The sequence below is a fragment of the Elgaria multicarinata genome, chromosome 5, assembly GCF_023053635.1.
Source record: "Elgaria multicarinata webbii isolate HBS135686 ecotype San Diego chromosome 5, rElgMul1.1.pri, whole genome shotgun sequence".
Lineage (NCBI taxonomy): Eukaryota > Metazoa > Chordata > Lepidosauria > Squamata > Anguidae > Elgaria > Elgaria multicarinata.
This window is the reverse complement of record NC_086175.1, coordinates 132,648,774-132,669,852: the sequence shown is the minus strand read 5'-3', so window position 1 is coordinate 132,669,852 and position 21,079 is coordinate 132,648,774. Positions and strand designations below refer to the sequence as shown.

The window sequence follows — 21,079 nt, the reverse complement described above, 5'->3', positions numbered from 1 at the left end:
GACCATTTCACCTTTTGCAAGTCACCCAACCACCCAGACTTTATTTAACCGACTGGCTAACTTTTACTCTGGGGTCTGGAAACAAAGCCATATGAAGAGAGACTGAAAGAATTGGGCATGTTTAGCCTGGAAAAGAGAAGGCTGAGGGGAGACATGACAGCACTCTTCAAGAACTTGAATGGTTGTCACACAGAGGAGGGCCAGGATCTCTTCTCCATCCTCCCAGAGTGCTCAAGTTCCATGAAGCCAGATTCTGTCTGGACAGCAGGAAAAACTGCCTGTTAGAGCAGTACGACAATGGAACCAATGACCTAGGGACGTGGTGGGCTCTCCCACCCTAGAGGCCTTCAGGAGGCAGCTGGACAGCCATCTGTCAGGGATGCTTTAAGGTGGATTTCTGCATTGAGCAGGGGGTTGGACTTGATGGCCATATAGGCCCCTTCCAACTCTACTATTCTATGATTCTACTCCACCCACCCCCATCAGTAGCATCACCAAGCATCCTTGCAAGATGCAATGCTATCACAAAGAGAAGCACAGGTGAAGTCAGCTGGCACCTCACAGCCCCATCTACGCAAGTTGGTGCCAAGCTGGCAGGCCAGGTAGCTCAAGTGCCCCCTTCTGAAATCCAGAGCAGCTTACTAACAGGTGAAGATTCCCAACTGTGTTTAAAATGACGTATTTGTACTTCTCAACACAGTTCTTGGATTACTTCTTCCTGAAGTATTCAGTTGCATGGAAAATCTTCAAAGCTCAGTGAAAAGACTTTAGCCAAGCAGTAGCAAAAGTTCCAACTCAAAACACCTCTCCAGGAAGATTAGGGGGGGGAAAGGGTAACAGAAGACCACATCTTTATTGAACATTTCCCTACACCCCCACCAGGATAAATTTCTGAGCATACAAAGGGAGAAAAAACATGAGCATTACTTTCTTAAGAAAGATGTAAAAAAGAAATGAAATGAAAAGACACTTGGTAGGAGCCAAACTTGCCCAGCCTCTTCCAGTGGAGGCCTCCTGTTTCCTTTTTTAAAAACAAAACAAAAGCCCCAACCAATACTATCCCAAGGATACAAAGCCATACCCAGCTGTTGCTCTCAATTCTGTACAGAGAAGGAAGCCAAGCTCCCTTTCCTGAGGGTAGGGAAACCTAGGATTCGAACATTAAACAGGTTCCTTTGCCATGAAAGCTAGCCTGCAATCCTGGGCTATTAACTGGATGCATCTATTAGAAGTTCAACCATTTGAACACAAAAACCTAAATACCAAAGTCTGGTTTTGAACAGACTGAAGCCAGTGGCCATCCAACAGTGCGGGCTGTTTTTCACATCTGGAACAGTTGTGACTGGGTTCAGATTGTTCAGCAATGGATTTGAACTCCTTATTAGGAGCAAGGCTGCAAGTTAAACACTTTCAGAACAAAAATCTATTTCTCTAGTATGGAGTTTCAACACTGAACCTCTCTCTGGTTCTCCTTTGGCCTTGTAGCCACCTAACAGGCAACTGAAGTGGCCTTAAGAAGTCACCAGTAGCTTCACATTAACTCTTATTTTGCTGCAGACCTCTTGAAACTGTCTTTCGGTTGCAACTGAGGCAAGGCCCTAACTCCAAAGCTAGCGCTAAATCAACCATGGATGGTGGGGTGGTTGGTCATAAAATGGAGTTCTTATTCTTCCACCACAACCAGCTGAGAACCCACAACAAGAGAGAAGGGTTGGATCCTCCAAAGCAGAGGTGCTTGTTACTCATTTCCTTCAATAACAAGTGGTCTCTCTAATAAGGGGGAAAACCACTTGGTAGTAGCTCGAGGTCAACTAGCCTGGTATTTCACCACCCCTCATTTATGGTGGGACTGATGTAACGTCATACAAGGAAGCCCAAACAATGACATGCTGCCTGCCCTTGGACAGGTGCTCTGCCAAAAGGAAAGCTCCCCTTTGGGGTGGGGGGGCAGGGCAAAAAATAGTTTGAAGCAGGACACTGCAGGGTTCTTTCTATCTCAAGAGGGCAAGTCCAGCCTGGTTCTGAAGAGCTGCTCATGACAGGAATCCGTCCCAGATCAAGCACATATCCTAGCAGAGGTAGCCTCTGCCATCGCACAAGGTCGTAATACTTTTTAATAACATTTGTAAAGCGTTCACGGTTTCCATGCGGTCTGCAGCCCTCTGTTAAGGCAAAATACTAAGACGCTCAGTTGTACTTGGCCTTCCTAATGGCTGCAAAAGCAGGCACTGGCACGGAGGCCCGTTATATTTTAATCACATCGAAAATAAGGCAAAGCAGTATGGGGCGGGCAGACTCCCCCTCCCCAATCCTGATCACCCAGGGCCCTTCCCACAAAGGGGACGGGCCGAATTCTGCTATGAATTGGGGCTCCCAGCCTCAAGATTTCAGCACCCAGAGAGACAACTGCAGAACTGACATCACAGTGTGCAGCTGGGACTTCTAACTTTTTGGGGAAAGGGGAGGGGCTCTTTCCTAGTGGGGACATACGGTATGGCCTGGTCTTGGGGGGGGGCGCGAGTGCACTTCACAGGAAACTCATGAAACCCTGTTCCTGTGTGCCCCTTTTTGCCAGTTCCCTTCCCAACAGCAGCTCTCAAAATCTCTACCAAGCACTCAAGAGTCCACCACTTTGAGAAGGAAAGGGTGGCTGGGATGAAGATAGTGGGTGGCGATATTTAGTTACATTTGATTTATTTGAGCCAACGGGAGAAGCCAACTCACTTGCGGACCTTTCCTCAGACAGGACACCTCAAAACATTAGCCTTAAAAATATAAAATGCGTCTATCATATACCATGTCTGTTATATCTCATATTTAAAAGGCCACCACACAGCCTTGCATCTGCCTCGGTTGCCTCCAGCGGCTGCTTACTGCACAGTTATTCTGCATCAAAAGCTCTCCACGAGTGGATCCTTGTCCAGTTCCCGGATTCCAGAGAGCCCACTTACATAGTAAGTATTCTGCCCGGCGGTTTGCAGCGAAGCAACTTCTGCAAGTCATAAGTTGGCTGGAGGTCATTTCTTCTGGAAAAAGCCCACGATGGACGCTTGCTTGTTCGCTCTGCTGGCTGCAGCCCCTCCTTTCTTTGCGTTTTTCTTCTCCTCTTTGGCTTCTTTCTTTGCAGCTCCAGCAGGGTGTTTGTGAGCTGCGGGGCGACTGGACCGGAAATCATCTTCACTGTCTGTGCAGGACTCGCTCTCGTAAACCTTTTCAGTCACTGGAAACAAAGAACGGCAGAAGCAATTACAGTATCTGCAAGGCCTTAATTCTCTCTTTCAGCTGTGGGGTTATCCAGCAGGGGCTTAAAGGAGACATGAAATCAACCTCCATCCTCTGAGCAACCATAGCAAGTATCCCAGGGACTCCCAAATGCTGTCCAATCTAACGCCCATCTTCCCTTTCCTATTCTTTTGCGGAAATGTATCCTTGGACTACAGAAATGTCTTCAAGCCTTGGACTGGTTTTATATAGTATAGTGCCATGCCCTGAATGACTACTGGGGGACCAGCCTGGCTCCTAAAAGGCATCTAATGTTCAAAATGGGGTAGCAGGAATGGTGTGAATTGGACTTCTGGTGGGACACGGTAAGTCTCCACAGCTCTACACTTGATTAAGGTATAAGCCTGTAACATTTTTTTACAAGTTCACACTTGGTCCTCTGACTTGGAAGTAGGGATAAGGCCCTCTTATCCAAACATTTCTCACCACAGATCCATATCTTGTTTATTTATTTATTTATTACATTTCTATACCGCCCAATAGCCGGAGCTCTCTGGGCGGTTCTTTCCTTGCTACATCAAACCATCTGCTAAGAATGCCACAGGGGTGCACACAACTCCCTAACGCTCTGTACCGGATCTGGACTGCAAATCCAGAAGGTCAACGTTCCACAAGAGACCACCGAATCCAAGCTCTAAGTGGAGAAGGCAAGCTTCCCACTCTGGACAGGTTTAGAGAAGACTGAACTGAAAGAATAAAAACGAAGACCACCTTTTGTCGGAAGAGGAAAGTGCCCCTTCTTTGTTATTGCAAGCTCTGGCAATGTAGGCCTTGGGAAAGGGCGGGGAGGCTGGCTGGTGAAGCAAAGGGAAGGGGCCCGCTCCTTCAGAGAAGCCTGAACTCAAGCCGGGTCCTTCCGGCCCAAGACTGCTTCCCCCTTTCCGGAGGTGGCTTCAAGAGGAACGTTCCCACGCTAAGGTACCTGAAGACTTTTAAATGAGATGCCAGGGATTAAAGCTGAAATCTTCTGCAGGTAAAGCTTGCTCTATTTCAGGGATTGGCAACCCTTTTATGCCCATGGACACAGTTGGCAATTTGACAAATTGCCCTGGACAGTGCCCCAAAATGCCTGCCATGGAAGGTGTGGCTAGTCAGAAAGGACAAGTCACCGGCCCAAAAGACTGGCAATGCAGGCCTTGGGAAAGGGCAGGGAGGCTGGCTGGTGAAGCAAAGGGAAAGGGTCCGCAAAAGGTCTGACCCCAAAAGGAAAAGAAAGGAACCTCTTGTGCAAAGCACTTCAGTCATTACCGACTCCTAGAGGGACGCCTGCTTTCGCTGATGTTTTCTTGGCAGACTCTGTAGCGGGGTGGTTTGCCATGGCCTTCCCCAGTCATGGTTGCCTTTTCCCCCGGCTAGCTGGGTACTCAATTTTACCGACCTTGGAAGTATGGAAGGCTGAGTCGACCTGAGCTGGCTGCCTGAGAACCAGCTTCTGCTGGGATCGAACTCAGGCCGTGGGGAGAGTTTTGGCTGCAGTAACTGCCGCTTACACCACTCTGCGCCACACGAGTGTTTTTGGCCTCCACGGTTTTCAGCACCAATGGAAATGTATTCTACATCTACCAGTGAGAAAATGGGTTGTTGTGGGGTTTTGGGGTTTTTTTTAAGTTGGAGGGGCACGGCACCTTGGGGGGCACCAAAGTGTCTAAGGATGCACTGGTGCCCCCCAGGCACCATTTTGCCTACCCTGGCTTTATTCTATCCACTGGGCTGTGGCCAGGATCTATCACTTCCGGAAGGCCTTCTGGCCAAGGCAAAAACTGCAAATTGTCAGGCTGTTCCCTCTCAACAAAACAAAACAAGGACCCAAAACTTTCCGGCAGGTGAAGGCAGTGGGGGATTCATGATCCCTGGGCTGCTGCTGGGTAGAGGCACCCCAAGTGTCTCCAGCAGCAGCCCAGCCAACACAGGCCGCCTCTGTTCCCTAGCTGGTATCACCAAGGAAACCCCTGCTGGCCTCTCCTGCAGGGAAACAGGGGAGCTGGCTGGCTTGGGCACTTGAGCAAGGCAGCCCACTTCGGAGCAATACCCCACCACGACCATCAAGCTGGAGAGGGGGCAGGACCGCTACATAACTGTTGAGACGGTTCCCACCCGGTACCTCAACAGCTTCAGACATTGGGAGGAAAGCTAGTTACTCCTCACACTCACAAGGTTGAGAGCACATTTGCCATGGTTGAGTGTGGCAATTGAAAATGTTGGAGCCTGGTTATGCCCCCCCACACACACACACACTCACGGGGCATGGCAGGCCTTTCTCCCTGCATCAGAAGTACTTAAGCGATTGTATGACAATGACTCACCCGTGCCTTTTAGAACAAATTCTCCTGTAGCATTCAATTTAATAAACTGCTTAGATTAATCAAAACATCTGCATCGATTGTGTCCTTAGAAGATCTGGTGGCAGGTTTTTTTAAAAAACGGTGGTACTTTTTAATACAATTACTTTGTCGTGGCAGCCACAATTGTAGAAGAAGCATTCCTGCTTTTCTCTCACACAAGAGAGAATGCCTATTTCTCAAATAGTGCCCCCTAGGACAAGCTCATCATCCCAAAACAAAGTATGCTTCTTCTTCTGCAGAACTGTTTTTCCTCGTACAAATTTACGAAGGTTTTATCAGTTCGTTAAAGCTCATGATTAATTGACTAAGGTGTCCTTAATCAAGTGACAGCCCTACCACTTACCTATACAGCCTTCATCATCGACAAATGTTTTGGACTTCAACACTCGCTTCCGCTTCCGTTTCTTCTCTCCTGTTGAAACCTGAAAGCACATTCCAACGAATGAGAATGATGAGATGATTTGACACGGAGCCAGACCTGCTTGACAGGAGCAATCATGGGTCAGTTATAACATGCGTTGTTCCAGCAGCATTAAAAAACGCATTGGGCACGTAAATAATAGAGGTGGAAAAGAGGTGGGGCATTCCACAGGGTTGTGGATGGCAACTCGTGCGCTGTGTCTTTCTCTGAAGAAAACAACCGGCCACCCCAGCCAGCACACGGGACTATAAGGACCCTCTGTGGAAGAGAGTAAAGAATGACAGACAGGTTTCCAATCCATTCAACAAGGTATATTATCGTGATGGGCTTTCCCTGCTCTGGTGAGTGAATGAGATATACCTCGGCATTTAAATTTTATTATTGTTAGTCATTAGAGAACAGACATTCAGTGCAGGACACGGAATAATGGGCTCAAGTTAAAGGAAGCCAGATTCCGGCTGGAGATCAGGAAAAACTTCCTGACTGTTAGAGAGCAGTACGACAATGGAATCAGTTGCCTGGTAAGGTTGTGGGCTCTCCCACACTAGAGGCCTTCAAGAGGCAGCTGGACAACCATGTCAGGGATGCTTTAGGGTGGATTCCTGCACTGAGCAGGAATCCACCCTACCAAAAACAACAGAAACAGAATGGAAAGAGTGAAGAAAAGAATCAAAAAGCAGCTGGACACTTCTCTCCTTTTCTTTGAGGGGCTTCCTACTTCAGACCAGCAGCTTAAATGGTAAAACTTCTTTGTAAGACTGTTGCATTTCTTATTAAAAGCTAAAGGTTGCCTCTTAGCTGGCTGAAGAGCCTTTGTTAAACAAATGCTCAATGTCTTTTACAAGATGAACTGATGCAGGATTACTCAGAAGTAAGCACCATCAAGTTGGACGTTAGGCAACTTGACTGGAACACAGCAAATTTCTCCCATGCACCCTCTTTTGAACAGAGACCTTTATTCAATTTATTTTCAAACTAAAACTTCTGGGGCTTATGGAACTACCAACAAACTCTGACAATCCCTGCATACCTCTCGGCAAATTTTGGATTTCCTCACTAGGTGTTAAAAACAAAGTGGTGACAGCATGATTGTATCAGATCATCTGTAATTGACGCTGCTGAAAAAACACACAATTCATTCTGGGGGCCTTGAAAGAATTAGTTTACATGCCAACTATCTGGTTTCAGCATGAATTCGAGTTAAAATGAAGTATTCTAGGTTTACTGTAACTTTTCCAAACCCCAGCAGCAGAGAGAAGACTGCTTCTGAGAAGTGGACTCTGATCTATAAAGGAGGGCGACAGGAGTCTTCCTGAAAAACTGGTCGTTGTTCCTTAATTTTTGTAATAATTTTTTTTAGGCAGAAAATTAAAACCACCACCTTACCAGCCAAATTCTAAACTTTTCCCACTGTTCCTTGTTGTCTCAGAAAACAGCAATGTAACTGTTAATATAACAGTTAAAATTTGAAAGTTTGTCAAAAGCTGTGTAATGAACAGTAGTTAGAAGTAAAACAAAATTCAGTCTACAGAAAGCCTGAGTAAAATCACTTCCTCAGACTATATCCCATATTGATGAATTCATATAAATATTGTTGTGCTATCAGGGTGGGACCAGACATTGCAACTGACTAGAAGAAAACGAATGCTTGGTTGCGAGCATCTGCCAGCCAATCTAGCTTCCGATCACGGATTTTCACTCATTCATATTTGGAATATATTTGCAAAACAAGACAGTTACCTCCATTGGCCCAGGACCTGGCTGTGGCATTGGGGCTGGTTCAGGAGACAAGTCTTTCACTTCAGGTGTTACAGGTGATGCTGGGACATCTGCAGGGAAAAAAAGGAGCCGGGTTGCAAGGTTGGCGCTACATCCCCATGTGTGCTTGCAGCATTACTATGTCATTCTAGATTTATTGCTGCTTGTCTAGTTAAAGCCAAGGCAAACACACTTTACACTTAAGTTTATTTATTTATTACATTTATATACTGCCCCACAGCTGAAGCTCTCTGGGCGGTTTACAAAAGTTTAAAACAGCGAACATTACAAAGTATACAAAATTTAAAAACGAAAACATAAAAACAACAGAATGAAAACAACAGTATCCATTTAAAAACAACAGTTCTGGGGTCCGTTAAAAACAAACAAACGTAGCGTTGTTAAATGCTGTTAAATGCCTGGGAGAACAGAAAAGTCTTGACCTGGTGCCGAAAAGATAACAATGTTGGCGCCAGGCGAGCCTCATCAGGGAGATCATTCCATAACTGGAGGGGCCACCACTGAAAAGGCCCTCTCCTTGTTGCCATCCTCCGAGCTTCCCTCGGAGTAGGCACTCGAAGCTTCTAAAATTGGCCAGTAAAAGGCATACTCGAGGCCTGATGTTCAAAAGGTGCCACCACATCTCAGGGCTCCTGATGGCCAGCCTGGGAAGGGAAGGAGCACAGCACCTTCAAAAGCAAGAGGCAAATACTTTTAAGACCCCATCTTGGCCAATTCTTGCTTTTATCTGCAACTTTCTAATTGGCTAGGATGCGTTCTTAAAAATCAGTGAGGTTTGGCAAGAGGGACTAAAAATCCAACCTCTACACCAACATTCATTTGCAGGTTCCCTGCAAATTCACTCACAGGACTGAATTTCATGCAGGAAGTGACCAATGTGTGGGCACCACCCTACATTTCTTTAATGCATTTACACGTTTTTACAATAAGCTGGAATAAATTACACAAACCTAGGTGAATTTTACTTAACAGGGCAGGTGCTGCACAGAACATAAGGAATCTGGTTCCTCTGTTGATGTGGAATCAGGAAGGAAAGTGGCACCCTTAACAGAACAGAACAGTGCAGAGGAGGAGGAGGAGGAATGAAGTAGAAGTATCCCTCCATAAGTGGGAACCAAGTAGTACTATTCCTCAATAAACAGAAATCCACCAAGACCTCTTCTCATTCCTCAGGTTCACTGTGTATTCCCAGCCTTCCTGGGACAAACCAGCGAAGTATCTGACTTTATTTTCTTCTGCTCTTCAGTGCTGAACTGATGGTATTAATTACACTGCAACAGCAGCCTCTGTGTTCTTCTCTTGACCGGCTTGTTGGATCCCCGTTTTATTCGGCGCGCTCCTCCTTCCCCTCCTCAGTTCCAAACTTATTTCTTAGTAATTTACCGTATTTCTTCGATTGTAAGACGCCATCGATTGTAAGACACACACTAATTTCAGTACCACCAACAGAAAAAAAAACCCCTAAGACACACCTGCGATTCTAAGACGCACCCCATTTTTAGAGATGTTTATATGGGGGAAAAAGTGTGTCTTAGAATTGAAGAAATAGGGTACTATGATCAGCAGCCCTGCAGCAGCCGAAGTATTTTGGAATCTGAACACGGGAACCCTTGTAACAGTGGCTGAAATGGCGCACCCTGCAGGGACAGGCCCCATTGTTTTGCCTCTAATAGTTCCTATTATCTGCTGTTTTGCCAGCTTTGCTTTGAGTGCAGTCATCCAGACAATTTTTAAAATATTTTGAACCCTACAATCCCCAAAACAAAACCTGAGACGTTCACTAGGTGAGGAGGCAGTGGTGAATTACAAGAACCTGGCTGGATGCTGTTATTTTCCGCGGGATATCACAAAAGCCTCAAGGAGACTCACAGCAAGCTCTTGCCAAGTGGCTAAACTCAAGTCCAAGAGGGAGCCAGCGGCTTCGGGCTGTCAAGGCAAAACTATTGTTCCTTCCGGAGTCCATGCGCAGAGAAGGCGGCAAAGACTCCGGCAGGACCGAACTTTGAATGGCGGAGAAATCTTTTTAAAATGATATTGCAAGATTCTGGCTTGTAAGGATGTGGAGATTCGTTTGAAAAAGATGCTGCTGAAACCTGCAGATGTTTCCAGTGCTTTTGTGGGAGGGGATCAGGAACAAAGAGCCTCTATAAGTTGCTTGGGCTACATGTCTCTTTGCTCAGGGCTGGCAATCAAGTTTTCCTTATTTACTTTTAAAAAAAATCCATCTTGCCTTTTGCTCTAGACATGACCTATTTTCTGCAGCCCCTCATTTACCTAAACTTACCTTGATCATCCTCAACCAGGATGATCAGCGGTCTGGAAACAAAGCCCTATGAAGAGAGGCTGAAAGAACTGGGCATGTTTAGCCTGGAGAAGAGAAGATTGAGGGGAGACATGAGAGCACTCTTCAAATACTTAAAAGGTTGTCACAGAGAGGAGGGCCAGGATCTCTTCTCGATCCTCCCAGAGTGCAGGACACAGAATAACGGGCTCAAGCTAAAGGAAGCCAGATTCCAGCTGGACATCAGGAAAAACTTCCTGACTGTTAGAGCAGTACGACAATGGAACCAGTGACCTAGGGAGGTTGTGGGCTCTCCCACACTAGAGGCCTTCAAGAGGCAGCTGGACAGCCATCTGTCAGGGATGCTTTAGGGTGGATTCCTGCATTGAGCAGGGGGTTGGACTTGATGGCCTTGTAGGCCCCTTCCAACTCTGCTATTCTATGATTCTGTGGTTCTGTGGTTATCTGTGACATAAGTGAATTATAAGCATTTAGATAGGTATGTTTTTTACATGACTTATTCATTTTGATGCACCCATAAGCAAACCGTAAACGAATGCTGTCCTCAATGTGACCACTTGAGTGGGGCAAGTGCAGAAGCATGAACCACATACAGGTCTGCCTACAGGTACATGCACCTGGTGTGTAACCTTTTTTACATTTCCCCATCAGGTGCATGTACCAGGTTCAGAATATGGTACTTCCCTGCCCACGACAGTCATCAGGACAGTGCTGGCCTTGTTGGATGTTAAGACTGGCCTGAGTAGAGTCCAGGGCCTTTTGGGTGAAGGTACCCATATAACAGAGCTTAGAGGCTTGGCAGGCCAGCACTGTCTTGATTTGTAGAAGATTTATTTATTTACAATATTTATACTGCTCCCCATAGAAAATTTTGGAGTGGTGTACAAGATAAAATGAAAATAAAAACAGAATAAAACACTTAAAATAGATTTTAAAAGAAGCAAAAAGAGTGACTCCTGGCTGGACATTAGGAAAAGCTTCCTGGAATAATGATGTTTTCAGGAGGCGCTGAAAGGAGTACAAGGTTGGCGCCTGTCTGACCTCCAGAGGCAGGGAGTTCCACAGGAGGGGGGCCACCACGCTGAAGGCTCTTCCCCTGGTGGACTCCAGTCGGAGGATGGATCTATGTGGGACCACCAGGAGCAGACCCTTGGATGACCACAGTGACCGGGCAGGTTGGTAAGGGAGAAGGCGCTCTCTCAGGTATCCTGGTCCCAAGTTGTTTAGGGCTTTGTACACAAGTACCAGAACCTTAAACCTGGCCCAGTAGCGAATAGGCAGCCAGTGCAGTTCCCTCAGCAGAGGAGTTACATGCTGGAAAGGGGCAGCTCCAAACAACAGCCAAGCTGCAGCATTCTGCACTAGCTCCAGCTTCCGGAGCAGCTTCAAGGGCGGCCCCACATAGAGCGCGTTGCAGTAATCCAGTCTTGAGGTTACCAATGCCTGTACCACCGTGGCCAAGCTATCCCTGTCCAGGAGAGGCCGTAGTTGGCGAACCAGCCAAAGCTGGTGAAAGGCACTCCGAGCCGTGGCGGCTACTTGAGCCTCCGGCGACAGAAATGGGTCTAAGAGTACCCCCAAACTACGAACCTGTTCTTTCAGAGGCAGAGCAACCCCATCCAGAACAGGCCATGAGCCTGTCTCCCGGACTCAGGAACCACTCACCCACAGATCCATGAAGACCATCCTTTGAAATTCCCTTGGTTTCCTCAACAGGGTTAAAATGTTATAGCCGCTGTTTCACTATTTTTAACTGTATATATTTCTTTTTGTTGTGACTACTTTTTGTTTTATTGAAGTTATCTGATAGGAAGCCGCCCTAATGGCTCTTTTGAAACCGTGTTAAGGGTTAAAATATTTGAATACATGCAATCCCTTTTCGCCATGTACATTTGCATTTCACCCAAAGATTTAATTATATGTGCACATAATGACTAAGAAAGAGCAGGCACCTCAGTGGGGCTTTGCACCCATTCAGGACAGATGCTTAGCATTGCTACCATCACTTATTTCTGAAGAACCTAAAGATCAGTGCAGTATTTCTACAAAGTAACCAGTGTCACCAACTACACCGGCTCCCACTTACCCTCATCACCGCTGCTGTCCGACTGAGGCTGTCTGATCCGACGCCTCTTTTTCCTCAGGCTTTCAACCCCTTTCTCTTCATCGTCTGACACCTCCACCCTCTTTGCTCTGCAAACAAACAAGATATGTCACCACACATGTACTTTGGGGGTGTGAGAGGGAAGAAAGAGGACGGTTTTGCCAAAGCAAAAAGTGTCCTGACTAGTCATTTGGAGCTAAGAAAAATACAGCATCTACCAGCTATAATTAAAGACTGTTGCTTACACTGAATCCTCATCCCTAGACATGAATGCACACTTGAGATTCCCAGGTAGAAGTGACCTGAAGAGGTGCCCCCAGGGGCATGTATGTATTGCTATTTTAAAAAAAAATCCCACAATTGTAATCCGGTACCACGAAGCAACAGCAGGAGCTCTTAGTATGTGGCGCTTGTGCGTAGTCACACACAGAGAACTGGACAGGACATGCCGCCTGCCTGCTGGAGGGAGACAGAAGTGGGGTGTGCTCAAGTTCTGGAGACGAGACTGCAGCCCAGAAGTTAGGAACCAAGGACAATGGGTTGTGGACATGAGCAACCTAGTGTAGACAGCTCAGGCAGAAAGAACAGGAGAGTTTAGGCGATCGACTAAAACACAAAGGAAACTCTGGAGTTTCCTGGCCACTGAGAGGCGGGCAGAGGAAGTGAGGTGACCACCAGTCAACCTACTCTGACTTGAGGCCAAGGAACAACCTTTATTTTATTTTTTAAAAAAACGAACTGGTCCCCTTAGGTTCTCAAAAATGTATAACCCGCTCTGGTCCTTTGAAACAAGGCAGGTTATAAAAGCTGAAGGCATCTCGCATGCACTTCCATGTTCTAGAAGTGACTGCCGCACCATGAAAGTAAACGTCCCTACACCTAGTGCACATTCTGCCCCAGGGATGTAGAAAAGGTTTGTCCTAAAAAGTACATCCTTGCAAGAACTCCTGGCCCTAGTCACTCAGTGCTCTTTTAACTGAGTCATTCCCGCAATGAGGTAGTGTCTCAGTTTTCTGGAGCAGCTTTTAAATAATTTTTAACATGATCATGTTTTTACTAGTGCGGGGAAAAAAGAAATTAAATGGCTTCTTTCAGCATTGATGGGGAGGTGCCAGCCAGCCAGCCTTGGAGGCAGATGCCACTCTCGGGAATGCAGCCTCTCCTCCTTCTGCCAACGGGCACCCACTTCTCCAGGCCTCTGAGGCTAAACACAAGGGGCCCACGTCAGCATCTCCTGGAAGAGGGTGTCAAGGGAGGAGGGGACCGCCACAACAGGAAACTGCCCAGACCATCCGTTACTGACACATCAGTCACCAGATCGCAGACAAATGTTTGCTGCCTGTCAGGTGAGGGTAGAGCTGTAAGTAAACACAGACTGGCAGGTGTAAGTTGTACTTGGAAGACCAGTCCAAAAACCTAGTGACGTTATGTGAAGCCATATTGTCATATTGTTTCTGTAGGTACTAAGTGAAATTATACAACGCAATACAACTTGTGTACGTGTGACAGTGCAGGTTGTTGCTTGCCTCTCCTTGTCCACCGCCCCCTCCCTCCTCTCCTACAACCTAGTCTGTCCCAGAACTCGGTACATATACAAATCCGGCACTGTGTAGAAGTAGCTGAGCTCTGGAAACTCGTTCTGGGCTGTTTACGTTTCCTCTGCAGATAATGTTGCAGAACACGTAGCAAGTTTTACTATCAAAATTAGAATCGGGAAAGGAATAGCTTTAAACTAAATCATTTGATTACTTTTGTTATTTTGCAGAGAGTTCGTTATTCTTATTGACCTGTATTTTGTTTTGCATATTCTGCTTTATGCAGTTTTTACATATGACCACCCACTCCTCTTCTCATTATTTGCCATGGCCTTTGTAGTAGCAGAGCCTCGTGTGGCGCAGAGCGCTAAAGCAGCAGTTTCTGCAGCTGAAACTCTCCCCCCAGCCTGAGTTCGATCCCAGCAGAAGCTGGTTTCAGGCAGCCGGTTCGGGTCGACTCAGCTTTCCATCCTCCCGAGGTCGGTAAAATGAGTACTCAGTTGGCTGGGGGAAAGGTAATAACGGCCAGGGAAGGCAACGGCAAACCACCCCGCTGTAAGGCCTGCCAAGAAAACGTCAGCGAAAGCTGGCGTCCCTCCAAGAGTCAGTAATGACTCAGTGCTTGCACAAGAGGTTCCTTTTTTTTCCTTCCTTGTAGTAGCACAATTAAGCCACGTGAATGAATGAGCCAAAGGTGGTTCTTTCTGACCCAAAACTCTTAGACCAACACTCACAAACATGTTACCTTTTTTTGTCCCTCTGCTGCACTTTTGCAGGCTCAGCTTTCTTGCTGGGTTTTGCAAGCCCTGGAGCACCAGGAGGTGATTTGGGTTCCGCTGAAGAAACTGGGGTCTTGGCTCCTGTTTTTGCTTCCTTTTGTTCTTCGGGTTCAGTATTGACCTTGCCTGAAGATGCCACAAGTAAAAGAGGGAAGGTTGCATTGTCATCATAGATCAGGATGGGCTTTGCGTGGTTCTGAAGACCAACATGAAGCACACATCCTCTTTTGAGCAGACTCAGAAACTAAAAGTTGCATCTCCTTCTCCATCCTGTATAGAGCGAGACTAAGGCTCAACAATTCCTCACCAGCAAGGCTCCCTCTGGTACCAGAGTTCTCCATGAGTGGCAAACAATGTGAGGGTGGAAGAGGTCTATGTCTCTTCATGCCAGAGACTGTACAGGTCAGGGCGGGCAACCTCTTTTGGTCCGGGGTCAGATTCTCTCTTGGGGAGGGATGACATCAAAGGGGCAGCCCCCCCCCCACCGCCCAAAGCCACTCTCCCTCTCATGATGTCATCAGGCATCACACCGCCCACTTTTTCTTCTCTCTGCGCAAATAGGGAGTGCTGATTCCTCTAACCGGAGCAGTGTAATAAACACACGTAAGACTGCACTATTAAGCACACTTAGGCCCTGGTCTACATGAGCGGCAGAACAAGGTGGTATAACAGACTGTACCACATCTGACTGTGAGTGAGGAATGTCTTTTTTTAATGTGTCCCATCACATTAAAAAAAAATACTTGCAAGTGGGTGTTTTCCCCCCCAACACAACCATGCCAGCTTTCTACTTGCATTAGGTTTTAAATGTACGGGAGCATTCAAATGCGTGACCCTCACACCTGCAATCTGAAGTTGCACAGCCCATGCTACCCACCCCACTGACCATCCTTTCCTAGGAAAAGTCCCACTGAACTAAGTAAGATTTACTTCTGAAGAGGCATGTTTAGGTACAAGTTGTTAGTTTCTCAGGGATCTAAGTATAATTGTCATAGACTCTCACTTGGAACGGGGATCACAATACAAGGAGAAGCTTACAATCCTTACTCATAGCAGCCTTTCCAAAGAAGTTGTTCAGCACATTTCCTTTAGAAGGAGCCTTGCTGCTTGCCGTGGAGGCCTGGAAGTCATGAAGAGAAACTGTTAGGAAAGAGATGCCGTGGGAAACCAAAGGCCACAGTCCACCAAAAATTGACCTCCCGACATTCCCATGTGTGCAACAGCAAAGAGGAGTGCTTCCACAGGTCCTGTTCCTTTTGGTGAGACTTGTGCAGAAGTTCTTGATGGAATGCGCCTAAATATGACATTTTGTTCATTTTCAAGGATCTCTCTGCAACCACAGAAGCTATAAAGTAAAACCTTTGCGTATTTGTGGGCCCCTAAGTCAAAACACTCCTCATAGATCCAGAATTCGTACCCTCTGCTGGTTCCGTGCTCACCACCACTCCACAAATAAAGAGCCAGAGGGCTTGTTCAGGTAACACGCTAAGCCATGGTTAGGCCACTGACCCTTTGCAGTAACTGGTTAGTGAGTGTTTAAACCAGTGGTTCCCAAAGTGGGTGGTACTGTACAGCACCATGTACATTGATGGTGCTATATAAATAAATAATAATAATAATACTGCCCCCTTGGGGGCGGTGGGATTGCATAGGGGAGAGTTAAGAGGCAAGGGGGCGCTAAGAGGCAAAGGAATGGCAGGGGGCGCTCAAGGTGGTCTTTTCTGAGAAGCGCCTCTCCAGAAGGTCTTAAAACCCAGGGACATTTTTATGGGAGAAGGTCGTTTGGTCCCAAGTTGGGGAAGAATCCACACATGTATTAATACTGTTTAAGAAGAGTCCTTTTAACGGTGTATTGAAATGTTTCAAAAGCACCAAAATGATAATGAAGAGACATACCCTGCTTGGTGTGCCCTACCATGCCGGCTGCAAAACAGAGGCGTTCGCTCTCTTTTCCCTCCCTTCCTTGGCAAGCCTGCGGAGGGTGCTTTGGATTTCGAATAAATATTCAATTAATTGTTACCGTTTTGAATTTTATTGTTATTATCTTCCTTAGCGGGTCGTTGAAAACTGCTATTCTGAATAATGATTTTTATAGTGTAGGGTAGGGAGGCACTGGGCATGAGTTTGTGGAACCAAGGGGGCGGTGACCTGAAAAAGTTTGGGAACCACTGGTTTAAACCATGGTTATGTAGCCACCACATTTAGGAATGGTTCACACAACACATTAGATCATGGTTCATACAATGGTTGAACCATGTATGATCATGGTTCACACATGGTTCATGCTTTTTATATTGTATTTCGTATGTGTGTTTTAAATTTGTTCGTTATTTATATGGTCTTCATGGTTTTTAATTTTTGTGAACCGCCCAGAGAGCTTCGGCTATTGGGCGGTATAAAAATGTAATAAATAAATAAATACAACACGCTAAGCCATAATGTTCAGCATTTTGAACTTAGCGCGTCATCGTGAACTGAGTCAGAGTATCCTACACTGCTAGTCTGAGACTGGCACACTGCCCTTTGTCCACAGCAAGGAAGCCACGGTTCTCTTAACAAGAAGCCTTTTTTTTTATCACAGGACAACCATTAAAAGCTGCAATGGAGAAGAGTGGGCTGCAAAGCCAGGACTGGACTTTTGGATCCGGGGGCCCAGTGCGTCTTTGGCCCAAGTTTTCTTCCAATGAGCAAATTACAAATAACCAGTGCTGACAAAACTGGGGGCCACCAACCACCAGGCTTGAGAGGCTTATAAACTGGGCACGTTTAGCCTGGAGAAGAGAAGATGGAGGGGAGACATGAGAGCACTCTTCAAATCCTTCAAAGGTTGTCACACAGAGGAGGGCCAGGATCTCTTCTCGATCCTCCCAGAGTGCAGGACACGGAATAACGGGCTCAAGTTACAGGAAGCCAGATTCCAGCTGGACATTAGGAAAAACTTCCTGTTAGAGCAGTACGACAATGGAAACAGTGACCTAGGGAGGTGGTGGGCTCTCCCACACTAGAGGCCTTCAAAAGGCAGCTGGACAGCCATCTGTCAGGGATGCTTTAGGGTGGATTCCTGCATTGAGGAGGGGGTTGGACTCGATGGCCTTGTAGGCCCCTTCCAATTCTGCTATTCTATGATTCTATGACCTCCTACACCACCAGTGCTCTGGGCTCTCGACAAGCCAGCTGGGTTACCCTCTATAAGGTAAAAGCACCTCCTAGGTTGCAGTGCTGTTAACTGACCCCACACCATCAACTGATCCCCCAGTCCAATGGCGAAGCACCAAGCCCCTTTTTCTGCTAGGCTGGTCTAGCAGTCTGAGCAACTTGTCTCACTGAGTAAGTAGGCAGACCCTCGCTCGCCTCGCCTCGCACTTGCATTGCCTCCAGGTGAAGGGCTTTTAACCCTTTACACTTACACTTGGTGTCTCTTTAACCTCCGCTTTGGCTTCTTTGTGCGTGTCCTGCGATTTGGTGGCAGATTTTGCTGCAAACATTCCCATAATGCCCTTGGCCTGCTGGGAGGTCTGCTTTGAAGAAGTACTTGGGGCATGGCCGTTGACCACAGGGGCAGCGACTGCATTTGCGCCACGCGGGGGCGGGGGATCCACTTGCGCAGGGGCTTCGATCCGAGGCATTTCAGCTGCTGTCCTGGCAACGGCAGCAGCGCAGTGAATTGCACTAAACCTGGGAAGCGGAGGGAGAACTTGCGTTAGCCATTTGATGTCTTATCATCTGCTCTCATTTCTGCCCTTTAGCACCTAAGACTCTCAGCCCTCTCTGACAACCTTGGCATGATCATGCATGCCTAGTGGAGCAATTCCTGTTTTATTCCTAACTAGCTATCGTACCCGGCACTGCAAGAATTGGAATAGTCCTGTTTAAAACTGCAAAAACTTCAAGCAAAGTTTCACAGCAGTCAAAGAAAATCCATGCTTGCTGGCATCCCTTGGTGCAGGGCCTACCACAGCACACCCTTATAGTCTTCCAGAGTGGGCCCACTTCATTCACCTGAGGGGAGGGTTGCACTAACAGGAGAGGGGCAGCTGTAGAACGCTGTCCCTTGGACTACCCACCCACCCTGGCTTCAAACTGTATTGACTGCAAAGCTGTGTGTTGACTGGGGAAGTCTGTCACCTATTGAGCGTACGGCAGGCTCCAATCACACAGGCACATTTAAATTAATGAGTTTTATTTACCTAATAACCCCTTAGTATGCACACCAGCTTTCAGCCTTCTAGGCTTCATGAGCTTAGGACTATAGTAGTGACACACATTCTCTTTTACATTATAGATGAATAGATGCATTTCTTAACCATGTGTTAAAATACTACACTTGGCTGACAATTAAAGAAAATACCACTCAATGTGTTTTGAGCGCAAACCAAGAAAGGTGTATATATTATTTTTTGTAGGAAAAACACACACCTCTTGAACTGGGCCTAACAGTCGCTCACCCAAGACTGCAATGTAGACTGGAAGCAAGAGGATCTCCCAATTAAGAATTGATCAGATTTCCCAATTAAGAACTGATCGGAAGAGGGGTGTTTCTGTAACCACACTGCTTCTTTAAGAGGAGACTGACATAAAACATAAAAACACAGCAATTCCAACTCATACTGTTGTTGTCTTTTTAAACTGTTTATGTTTTTGATGTTTTTAAATTTTGTATACTTTTTAATGTTCACCGTTTTAAACTTTTGTAAACCGCCCAGAGAGCTTCGGTTGTAATAAATCAAATCAAACTCATACAGGACATCAGAGTGGAAACAGTTGGTACAACTGGCATGTTGCAGATTCTGCACTGAAAGTGTGATTAAAAAATCTACACTGCAGCTCAAAGCTTTTCTTGGTAGAAAACAAAAAAATAGTCCCACAGTAAAGACCCCTTTGGGATGGGTGCTTGATTGTACATCCTGAACACAAGCTAAAGTACTGGCCCTGATATAACTTGAGCACAGCAGAGCACTTTCTATGACAGGACTCACTTGCTGCAATTCTGTAGGTTTGCTTTGATGACATCGTAGTCTGTGTTGTAGAGGGGACCGCTGTCCTTGAGCATGGCTTTCTGGATGCTGTAGACATGCACGCTAGCGACTGTGGACAGCTTAGACTTCATGGCTGAAAAGGGAAACAAAAGATCTTTGAAGCAGAAAAGAGCTTCCGATCATAGACAGATTCACCTCGGGATCCTTCAGACTTGCCAAGTGACTAGGAGTGCAGTGCTCTGCTGAAGGGACACACTTGCGCAGAGGCACAGGTTGTGCCTCCACAAGGAGGATGTATTGGTGGCCAGTGATGTCAGTGGCCACAGCACAGAGCTGGGCAAAGAACGTAGTGTTGACTAAATCAAAGACTTATTCTTATTATTAAAGTATCATTTTACATATGAAATAAAGCTACTGCGAAAATCACTTCAAATATGAAATACAAAAATATTTATTTCCTACAAAAACACAAATCCACAGTATAATTCCAAAATAAAATACTAAATAATTCATTCAATAACACTTAATGCTGGGGTGAATTGTATGCATGCTTTCCAAAGGGCAGTTGGATTTACATAAAGACTTAAAAGTAAAAACCAAGGCAGGCAGGGCTGGAAAAATTCCTACTTGATGATCTGGAGAGCCGTTGCTGCCAGTCAGTGTCGACAATACTGGGCCGGGTGAACTCATGGTCTGCCTTATCTTAAGGCAGTTTCTGATGTTCCTATCCTGTGCTGTTTTGGAAAGCCCCCAGAGCCCTCAAGGTACAGGCATGCCTAGGGAACCACCATCCGGCGTGAACCAGACATTAAAGGTAGCAGAAATACTGATAAGCCACGAAGGGCTCAAACACCGGAATAGTTTTCAGTTTGGGGTGAAGTGTTTTTCTAACTCCATGTACTAAGAAGCCCAGTCCTGGAAATTACTTGTGCTTGGGATCCATCACATCTTCACAAATCAGGGAATGCAGAACCTTTGATGGTGTAGGTTTTCATGGGGAAAGGGAGGCTTTTGCACTGCATGAAATCCAGCAGATCCCAAGAGACTCACCAAGACTTGAGCCCATGCATTTTCTAGAAGTGGAGTAAGAAATAGGCATTCACGTTGGCTTTTGGTGGCCAAGAAAGGGTAGATCATATTGTTACCTGTCTAGAGGTGTTGGGATAGCTGCTAAGTGCAACCCCACCCCACCCTCAAAACAAACCCAGGCTAAGACATCACAGAAATCTCTACATGAGAAGCCTGCATTATTCCTTGCCTGTTTTAACTCGCCACCCAAGACTATTATCCTTAAACTTTCTCACCCTTGGCAACTACAGCTTTCACTGTCTCACACAGACAACTGCATAGCTCTATTATGGTTACAAAACCATTTGTAGTCAAAATACCTACCCTACAAATCGATCTGTTGGGATGGAGAAACATTAGACCTGTGATAACGAGCTGAAGGTTTGCAGTCCAAAAGCTACTGCCAAAACTGTATCAGCTCACATAAAGCAGAGTTTGGTCAAAGCAGACGTTAAGTGAAATGTCCGCCTCACCTCTGCAGTAGCTGCTTG

General features: G+C 46.3%; 1 protein-coding gene across 1 annotated transcript in view; it reads right to left on the bottom strand.

Moving 5' to 3' along the window:
• Positions 1-817: 817 nt before the first annotated feature.
• POLD3 (DNA polymerase delta 3, accessory subunit) overlaps positions 818-21,079 on the bottom strand; it is a 30,618-nt gene continuing 10,356 nt past the window's right edge. The window contains exons 5-12 of the mRNA XM_063127214.1: positions 19,521-19,653; positions 17,952-18,219; positions 15,592-15,664; positions 14,511-14,670; positions 12,213-12,319; positions 7,786-7,874; positions 5,968-6,046; positions 818-3,220 (exon numbers count right to left, since the gene is read on the bottom strand). Of these exons, the coding sequence (XP_062983284.1) occupies positions 3,018-3,220; positions 5,968-6,046; positions 7,786-7,874; positions 12,213-12,319; positions 14,511-14,670; positions 15,592-15,664; positions 17,952-18,219; positions 19,521-19,653 (1,112 nt within the window). The 3' untranslated portion in view covers positions 818-3,017. The remainder of the gene's footprint in view (positions 3,221-5,967; positions 6,047-7,785; positions 7,875-12,212; positions 12,320-14,510; positions 14,671-15,591; positions 15,665-17,951; positions 18,220-19,520; positions 19,654-21,079) is intronic.